This window comes from Mytilus edulis, chromosome 2 (genome assembly GCF_963676685.1).
Source record: "Mytilus edulis chromosome 2, xbMytEdul2.2, whole genome shotgun sequence".
Taxonomy (NCBI): domain Eukaryota; kingdom Metazoa; phylum Mollusca; class Bivalvia; order Mytilida; family Mytilidae; genus Mytilus; species Mytilus edulis.
Genome location: NC_092345.1, coordinates 51,676,015 through 51,686,073, shown reverse-complemented (window position 1 = coordinate 51,686,073; position 10,059 = coordinate 51,676,015). Strand labels below are relative to the sequence as shown.

The 10,059-nt window shown below is 30.2% G+C and overlaps 1 protein-coding gene across 2 annotated transcripts in view; it reads right to left on the bottom strand.

Moving 5' to 3' along the window:
- Positions 1–810: 810 nt before the first annotated feature.
- LOC139510224 (solute carrier family 53 member 1-like) overlaps positions 811–10,059 on the bottom strand; it is a 30,692-nt gene continuing 21,443 nt past the window's right edge. The window contains exons 14-15 of one of the 2 annotated variants that reach the window (XM_071296697.1): positions 7,970–8,158; positions 811–1,657 (exon numbers count right to left, since the gene is read on the bottom strand). In XM_071296697.1, coding sequence (XP_071152798.1) covers positions 1,573–1,657; positions 7,970–8,158 — 274 coding nt within the window. In that variant the 3' untranslated portion in view covers positions 811–1,572. The remainder of the gene's footprint in view (positions 1,658–7,969; positions 8,159–10,059) is intronic. The other variant, XM_071296696.1, reaches the window with a different exon arrangement.

Here is a 10,059-nt window from a genome sequence, read left to right as displayed (position 1 = left end):
AGGTGAAATGGCATGGATTCCAGTCTCTATCCGAAATCATTGTCAGATGATAAAGCTTTGGTGTCGTATTGTAAATATGCACTCGGAAAGATTACCATCACGGATATATGCATTGGACTGTAGTTATTCACGAAATCATAAGGATACGTGGTACAACAATATAAAATCAATTATGAATGAAAGTGGACTTGATACTCTATTTAACTCGAAATGTACGGATGGACTTAGTACCAAGTTTATTAGTAATTTTGCAAAAGACATGCTAATGCAAAAGTACCAGATCACATGGGAAAAAGCCGTAGAAGCTATGCCAAAACTCCACACGTATAGAGACTTGAACACCACATACAGTGTTCAACCGTACCTAAAATCAGGTATTTCACACCTTGAAATCAAGAAAGGGCGTTACCGGGGAGTCCCAGCTGATAGACGACTTTGTAAAGTTTGCAGAACTGGAAGCGTAGAAGATGAAAAACACTTTCTATTACATTGTCCTACCTATTCGTTACAGAGAAATCACATGTTTATGGACTGTCAACAGAGATATAACTGTAATTTTGATAACATGTCTGACATGGATAAATTTAAATATTTACTTAGTGCCGGTGTTAAAATAGTGTCAAAATTTATCACTAACATTTCTGATATTAGAACACAAACATTAATTATTTATTGTACATTTAAATTGATATTTGATAATTATAACAGATAACTATGAAAATTTTAAAAGTACAGTGCATCATAAGCCTATGACGGCTGGCTGAAAAAATATGTTTCATATTTGTATTATAATGTTATATCAGGCTGCACTTAATAAAACAATATATATATAGTCTGTTTATGAATCTGTATAACTTACAGGCAAAACTGCATTACTCAATTGACATCATTACTGTAAACCAACATACATGAATGTTTTTTTTAAGAAGTAGAAAACTATAATAAAATTGACATTAGAAACAGGAATGTGTCAAAGAGGCAACAACATATATGATGTCTATGTTTAAAGTAACAAAGATCTTACCTATTATGAATACACAAACAAATTTAAAAAAAAAAGAAAATATAAATCTCCTCTGAATCAGCTGAAAAGGGCCATACGCAAAAATAAGTTGGTTAACAGTATATCATGATAACCAAAATAGGTACTAATTATATAGGTTAAAGCTTGACTTTTAGAACAAGTAAAAATTGTTTATACTTTAAACTAGTTGGTTAACAGTATATCATGATAACAAAATAAGTACATATGAATCTGTATATATAGTCTGTTTATGAATCTGTATAACTTGCAGGCAAAACTGCATTACTCAATTGACATCATTACTGTAAACCAACATACCGGTACATGTATGGTTTTTTTTTCAGTATTTTTGGTTAACAGTATATCATAATAACCAAAACAGGTACAAATTATATAGGTTAAAGCTTTAAAAGTTTTAGATCAGGTAAAAATTGTTTTTACTTTAAAAACATCATCTTCACAGATGTAGCAGTGTTACTTTTTTTGTTGCAAGGGAGATAATTGTTAATGAAATCTCTTCCTATATAATATCCCTGAGGCATATCATGTCACACACCCTTGAATTTCATTGGTAGAGACTTAAGCTTAGTTTGTTCATCTTCATCAATCCATCCTTTTTCTTTTTTGTTAGATCTGAAAGTAGAGAAAAATTGGCTGAATTAACATTTGAAAATTCTATATTTAGTTAATAGAAAGCTTATGTCTAGTCACTGAATAGTCATTTATCTTAATATGGATAATGATACCGATAAGACATAGATACTAATAAAATAATTAATGTAATATTGCATGCATATATATCGATATATATTATATACAAAAAAGATGAAATATTATCTAAAAAGACAAATACTACAATGAATATCAGATTCAATTATAAGATTTGATTTGAAACTTGTTAACAAACAACCCTCCAAAAAATTCTGAGGCAATCCTTATCTTAAAAAAATTTATTTTGTATGTGTTGTATTGGCAAATACAGTGACTTCTAGCAATCTACTAGCAAACGTTGTACAATGAAAGATGTGTATCAAGGGGAAACAGGAAAGGGTATACTGTGATAGAGTTGATGTTGGAATTCATATTTTAAAAACAAATAATTCAGTCATTATAGTCTGCTGCTCTATAATGTCTACATTAAGAACTGAATGCCTAGTCATAAGCTAGGAATTTACTCATTTAAGTTAGCTGTCAGATAATTGACATTCTCTTTTGGAGGGCACAAATCAAAAGTCAGGCCTATGAGCTGGTTTGAATGTATAGTGAATTCAAGCAACCGTAAGTAGGAGAGATGAATTACAAGGAGGGAATGCATATTTGTGGATCTGTAATTTCAGTGTGTGAGCTATATGTATAGTTTGTAAAAATGGACATTTAATAAGTTAGAAACTCAGTATTGCAACATTTACCTGCAGGAAACAAGATAAAATATCAGATTCTGAAATATTTAAAGCTTATCTGCCATAGTGTACAACAGTTCAAATTTGACTATTTAATAAAACCGCAGTCAACTATTTTAAGTAGAGCTGAGATAAAAAAAAAAACAAAAAAATCTTTTCATAGAAAGAAAAAGTTTGTTCTCCTCATGAAGAACAACACTTAGACCTCAACACTTTTTTTGAATGTGAAATGAAAATAATTTTATTATCAAATGTCCATTTTATGACTTTTGCCATTATGTATGGAATTTTAAAGCGAAAGGAATATCATACTATCTTTCATCATTACTGAATAAGATTTTCAAGTGATGATCTCTTCCTGCAATAAATACAATATACTGTTTATAACCAACCAATTAGATTGCTTCATTCCATCATTTGAAATTAAAAACATAGGTAAATCAAAGGTTGGATTTTCAGATACATGTAGTATAATTAAAGCAGGTCATTTATAGCATTTATGACACTTGTGTATAATTTGCCTATAACCAATTCTTATTGTGCTATAAAGTAACAACACTTGGTCAGCACCTCATAAAGAACATTCACGCCATGTTTGGTTTCAATCCATTCAGTGGTTCTCTAAAAGAAGATATTTGTATGTATTTCCCATAGGGTCCCATGTTAAACTAAGTCACCCTGCTGGTGGCCAGCTTGGATGATGGATCGGCTACAAAGTAACAACACTTGGTCAGCACCTCATAAGGAACATTCATGCCATGTTTGGTTTTATTCCATTCAGTGGTTCTCTAGAAGAAATTCAAAATGTAAAAAGTTTACGACAACAAGTGATGAGAAAAGCTCACTTGGCCCTATGGGCCAGGTGAGCTAAAAAGTTGAAATAGAGAGAAAAAATAACAGATTTTTACATGAAAATTAAAAGGATTAAACAATTGTTCTGTTGAGTTATTGGTGCGATAACTGGGTAGCTGACTCACAAACTTAACATAAAAGCCTGAAATGACCAGTTGTCTAATTTTTTAGTAAAGATTGCATGAAATCCAATCAAAAACCTATGATACTGACTTGATATCTAAATCTTCCTAGGTTTATCACTACTTTTGACATACACAAAATATAGTGCATTGATTAAAACATTATATGCATCCTATCCAGAAATATTTCCAGAAATTAATCGATGAAATATATGCTCAGATATTATTCAAATTAAAGAACCTTAGTGAGCACGCTCACATACCCCACGTCCCCACATTGTCATTGGAGATATTAATTATGTGTAAGAAAAAAAATTGTATAAGAAAAAATATTGAATAATAATTTTCTGCCAATATGCACATCTACATAGTATGTTCTTATTTACAAATTTCATGAAATTCTGTTGTGTGGTTTCAGAGGAGTTGAGATGACAAACTGTTGCAGAAATACATTGAAGATAATAAGTTCAAAGGGGCGTAACTCCTAGAGAAAAAAAAATGAATCATAATTTCCTGTCGATATGCACATCTGCATAGTATGTCCTTATTATCTACAAAGTTTCATGAAACTCTGTTGTGTGGTTACAGAGGAGTTGAGATGACAAACTGTTGAAGTAGTACCTTAAAGCAAATAAGTTCAAAGAGGCATTACTCCTAGAAAAAAAATTGAATCTTAATTTCGTGTCAATATGCACATCTAGATAGTATGTCCTTATTATCTACAAAGGTTTCATGAAATTCGGTTGTGTGGTTTCAAAGGAGTTGCGATGACAAACTTGTTGCAGTAGTACTTTAAAGTAAATAAGTTCAAAGGGGCGTAACTCCTAGAGAAAAAAAAATGAATCATAATTTCCTGTCGATATGCACATCTATGTAGTATGTCCTTGTTATCTACAAAGTTTCATGAAACTCTGTAGTGTGGTTACAGAGGAGTTGAGATGACAAACTGTTGAAGAAGTACCTTAAAGCAAATAAGTTCAAAAAGGCATTACTCCTAGAAAAAAATTTGAATCTTAATTTCTTGTCAATATGCACATCTAGATAGTATGTCCTTATTATCTACAAAGGTTTCATGAAATTCTGTTGTGTGGTTTCAGAGTAGTTGTGATGACAAACTGTTGCAGTAGTACCTTAAAGCAAATAAGTTCAAAAAGGCATAACTCTTAGAAAAAAATTTGAATCTTAATTTCTTGTCAATATGCACATCTAGATAGTATGTCCTTATTATCTACAAAGGTTTCATGAAATTCTGTTGTGTGGTTTCAGAGTAGTTGTGATGACAAACTGTTGCAGTAGTACTTTAAAGTAAATAAGTTCAAAGGGGCGTAACTCCTAGAAAAAAATTTGAATCGTAATTTCCTGTCAATATGCACATCTAGATAGTATGTCCTTATTATCTAAAAAGGTTTCATGAAATTCTGTTGTGTGGTTTCAGAGGAGTTGCGATGACAAACTGTTGCAGTAGTACATTGAAGCAAATAAGTTCAAAGGGGTGTAACTCCTAGAAAAAAAATTGAATTGTAATTTCCTGTCGATATGCACAACTACATAATAAGTCCTTTTCATCTAAAAAAAGTTTCGTGAAATTCTGTTGCGTGGTTTGAGAGGAGTTGCGATGACAAGAAACAGGACTGACGGACTGACGGACCGACTGACGGGTCAAAAACATAATACCCTCCGCAACTTCGTTGCATGGGGTATAATTACAAAATTATGTTATATGTTTGTACTTGTAAAGAAAATTACATAACTTTTGCAAGTATCTGTTCTAAAAATATCAATGATGTCATTGTTTAAGTCATCTTGAAAAATGAGTTATCTTCCATTGTCAACAATTGTAGTTTAATGGACTACAACTAATGCTTTATACAATGCCATGTTTAATTTTACTTCCACTGATAAATTAAAACAATCTTTACCCTTCAGTAATTATAAGCATTTTGATTGCTGTTTGTCTTTTCATCCTTATTTGCCATTGTTTTAAGCTGTAGTAAAGACTTAGTCTCTTCTCTCCCTTTATTCAATGTTTAAAAGTTTTAGATAAAATATCAAATCATCCCTCAATAAAAAAGCTATAAAAGAAATAGCTCATGAAAGTTAAAGACAAACAAGGTGATTGCATTATTATTCCAAATCACTGGTATAATTCATGCTTCTGTACAAAAGAATGAACTGCCTGTCAAGTTTAAATGTCCGAGTAAAAATTCTAAACATTTTCCACAATTGAAAAAAAAACATAAGCCAGAGATGGAGAAACGGTAACTATTCTACATTTATAATTATATTTTCTATCAGCTACCAGGGGTTTTAGTAATATACCATTCTAAAATAGGATTAAACATGCAAAGTTCTAAACTTGCCACCCTAATAATTTTTAATTATCCACTAGCTCTAAGATGAATAAAATAAATATACAAACCAGGTACATATTTATAGTCTGTACTCAAAGCAGCCATTAAGAAATTCTAGAGAGGTAGAAATATAGATACAATATACAAAGAAAATATATATACTTATACCTGAAAAATATGAGGTCTGTCTGGAGTTTACAGGATAGAGAAGAATTGGCAAAAAAAAGTAGAGAAAAATGAGCCAAAAAAATCAGAGAATAATGGGCAATATAATATAAAGTTTGAGATGCAGAAATTGAAATCTCAACTCTTTCCCTAATTCCCTTCCCTACCCAAATATATTCAAGTCAGATTTCTCATCAAGAAAATTGTCTGTTATTAAGATTCTAGAAGAGGTGTTTATACATACAGAGCAGGAAAGTAAGATAAGAGAACTTATTCTTTCTCATATAATCTAGTTCTAGAAAGCTTTATATAAACTGCAGAACATTAAAAAATGTTTCCTGAAAATATATCATTCAGATATCTAGTTTTTAGCACGGAACAATGCTACAGGATTTGTGAAACATTAAAATCAAATCCTGTTTGATTATTTGAATGCAGCTTTCCTCTGATTAGCAATCTCAATAATAAATGAACTAATTTATGATTTTGTAAAAGTTTAAAAGAACAGAAATTTGGGAATACAATGAATAGTCAATGGTAAATTCATTTTGCTATTTAGAGAAATTCCCTAAACATAAGTGTTTACAATCATACTTTGTCTTTTTTTCCTCAGCTATAGTTTTTTAAACTTGTAAAATTGTCTTCATCTTCATACTTAAGGGCATTCAATGCAGTTTCAGGGGAGGTAATGAAGTTGCTAACATAAAATGTTATTTTCATGACGTCCAACTGTGACATAACAGGAAAAGATGCATTTGTTGACTGATTTTTATCATTTAAACTGATTTCACTTGAAAACGAGTACATGGACCCCTCTTTTTTAAAATGGCATTAGATTTGATAACGTATGAAGATTATTTGTTACCATTATAATGAAAAAGTCAATATTGATTTTTTTTTAAATTTAATAAGTACAATGTATACCGCAAAAATGCTGTTTATATCAAGAAAACTGAAACTTTGTTAAAAATAAATTCCTTCAAAATAACTGTTGTACATATTAAGAACATATTTAAGAGAAGAAGATTTTCATAATGTTTCTACAAAAATCCACTTGTGTTTATCTGTTGAAAAATGTAAAATTTATTGTAAGTCTAAAATATTCATTAACAATTCAACTAAATATTTTTATCATAAGATTAATTTTACACTTAAGATTGTTTGTCAAAAGGGCTACTGGTGTGTCTATCTAAAAGATAGAAATGTCCAAAGAACCCACAATTTTAGTAAATGTCTAAAATTTCAACCCCTTCTGTCCCTAAAAGTAGTGCATGAAGTTATATTTTTTTATTACATATTTGAACTGCTTAGGTGAGAAATAGCTTGTATGCAAATTTTCATAAAAAAATACATTATGGGAAAAAACTGTATCGCATGCCCTTAAAATTGAAATTGAAAATAGAGATATTTTACAAATTCGACAAACTCAAAAATATATTAGTCTTGAGAGATGGAATCCTACTTCCTGCAATTAACATGTTAGAAGCCTAAAATGCTTTGAACTGTCAACCCACATGGAAAACTCCTTCATAATCCTTCATAATTTGAATGGCTGTTTTGCAAAATGCACAAAGCGGTAGATTATAATTTGATGAACATCTTTATATACAATAAGAGTCATCAGATTCTCGTGAACAACTATTTCACTGTTTGGTAATATGAGATAAAAGAATGTGTACAAGGCCTAAAAAGCTTTTTTCAATAATACCATAAGGGGACTTAACCTATGACTTTAACATTAACTAATGATGAATGTTGCAATCGTTTCCATAAAAAAAGTAAAAAAAAAAAAATTAACACATTCATTTGATTTTTCACAGTTAAAAAAATGCTTAAATTCAAATTATGTAGATAAAAATCATTGCTTAAATGAAAAATAGCCATTATAAAAAATGTATATTGTCAAAATACAATAAATGTTCTTGGTAAAAATTAAAATTCCAATTTTATTTATATTTTAAAGGCAGTTAGTCTTTTATATTAAGTCAAGCTAGTATAATATCTTTCAACTACATATACTTTCTACAAAAAATACCTGTAATATATAATACTTACTTTGCTCCCAGTAACCTTCTTCTTTCATTCGTTCTGGGATAATCTCCTTCTTCATCGTCCATCATTTCCTCAAGTTGGTTCTGATCATTAGAATCTATTGGTGCTATAGATATATCTCTTACAGCTCGGAACTGACCACAATTGTTCAAATGCTCATTTTCGAGACGGAAAAAATTCCAAACAAATCGTCTTAAGTACAAAATATCAAACATTAGAATAAATTTTAAACTATATATAGATAAACATTGTAAATATATAAAATAAAATGTAATACTTTGAAGTTTAAATTAATTTTAAACAACAGAATGACAGACATTTTTCTGATTGTGAATATGTTTGTAATGATAAATGTCATGTCAAGATTCTGCTATCTTCACACTGATCCCATAGAACTTTTATATGATTTACTGAGATCACCCCGAGTTTTTAGTGGGGTTCGTGTTGTTTATTCTTTAGTTTTCTATGTTGTGTCATGTGTACTATTGTTTTTCTGTTTGTCTTTTTCATTTTTAGCCATGGCGTTGTCAGTTTGTTTTAGACTGTCTCTTTGGTATCTTTCATCCCTCTTTTATATTGATTATGCATTGAAAAAATTACCACTTTTGATAAAGCAAACAACATCTTATAATTGTATTCAAAGCTGAGATAGTTACAACTTTCAGAATTACACCCACGCCTGGTAAACCATCTAATCTCAACCAAAATGTTGAGACGGAAAAAAGTATTCTGGCACTTCCTGTTGAGTCTTTCTGGTTCAAAATATCCAAAATAAACACAGGGTAGGTCGACTTTTCGTCAATTTATTGAAAATCAATGACTTTTTTTGTAAATAGGAGAATGTCATGCCATAGATAAATGATAATTGTAGCTAATATGTCTCTGTTTGGTTCAAAATATCTGAAATTGAAGTCACAATCACTTTTCTCCTACGGATTATCATGTTTACTTTCTTTGAATCCGATAAAACTGTTATGATATTAATGACCTAGCAAGAAAATATTTCAATTATTTGTGGTTTTTTTTTTATGCTTTACGATAACCACGTCTGTAAATTGCAAAAATATTTTTTGTCAAGCCTATTCTAAGCAGAAAATGAAAAATTCTAAATGGTTGAGATATAAAGGTACTGGTTGAGTCTTTCTGTCACAATGTTGAGACTTTCTGGTAACTTTGTGTCATAAAGTATATAATTGTTAAAATATTGGCGCTGAGGTTTCAAAGTTCAAATTAACTACGACTAGCAATCCTAAACACATGCAATATTACTATATAAAGACAAAAACTGCTAAAATAGCTATGCTTAAGTTTAATTTAAATAATTAAATGTAATTTCTGTTGTAAAAATAAAGTTATTTCCAAAAATGAACAACGAAACTTTATCAGTGAGCGGTACTATTCGAGTTTACCTTTTTGCGGTTAACCTGATATATATGTTTTCTGTCTGTGGTAAGTTAAAATCTAAATACTGATACAATTTTGATAAACATGCAGCAAAAAATGACGTTTGTTCCTCTATATATTCATGAATATTTGATAAATATGAGTTATTTCTGAATAAAAATTGCATATTTTTTAATGATTCTTATAAAATACAGAAATTACCGATTATTTAACAAAAAACATTTGTGTTTATCGTTTAAAACAAAAAAGTTATGTCTTTCTTTCGAAAAAGAAAATACGGACACAAATCTGAATTTTTAGCAAATATACAAAATTTCGAACTCATTTTACTCAAAAAGTAGCACATGAAGGTAGATTTTTTTATTGCATATTTGATTTAATGAGGTAAAAGATAGCCTATATGCAAATTTTCATCAACTTGTAAATACATGTTCAAAACTGTATCGTATGCCCTTAATACAACCACTACGACTATTCTACGGTTATGCTCAGCAGTTCAAGACCGTATCCTTTACAAAAGTCGATTCTAGTACGATCGTAATGAGGACGTTGTAACAGAATAAAAACATGGAAATAACGAATTTTCCGTGACATTTTATGCCACTTATACCACGACCTCAACACGATTTGAATTTATTTTAGATCGCCGTGAGCGTTGTGCGATCGTGGTCTAGTGTGCCGAGGGTATT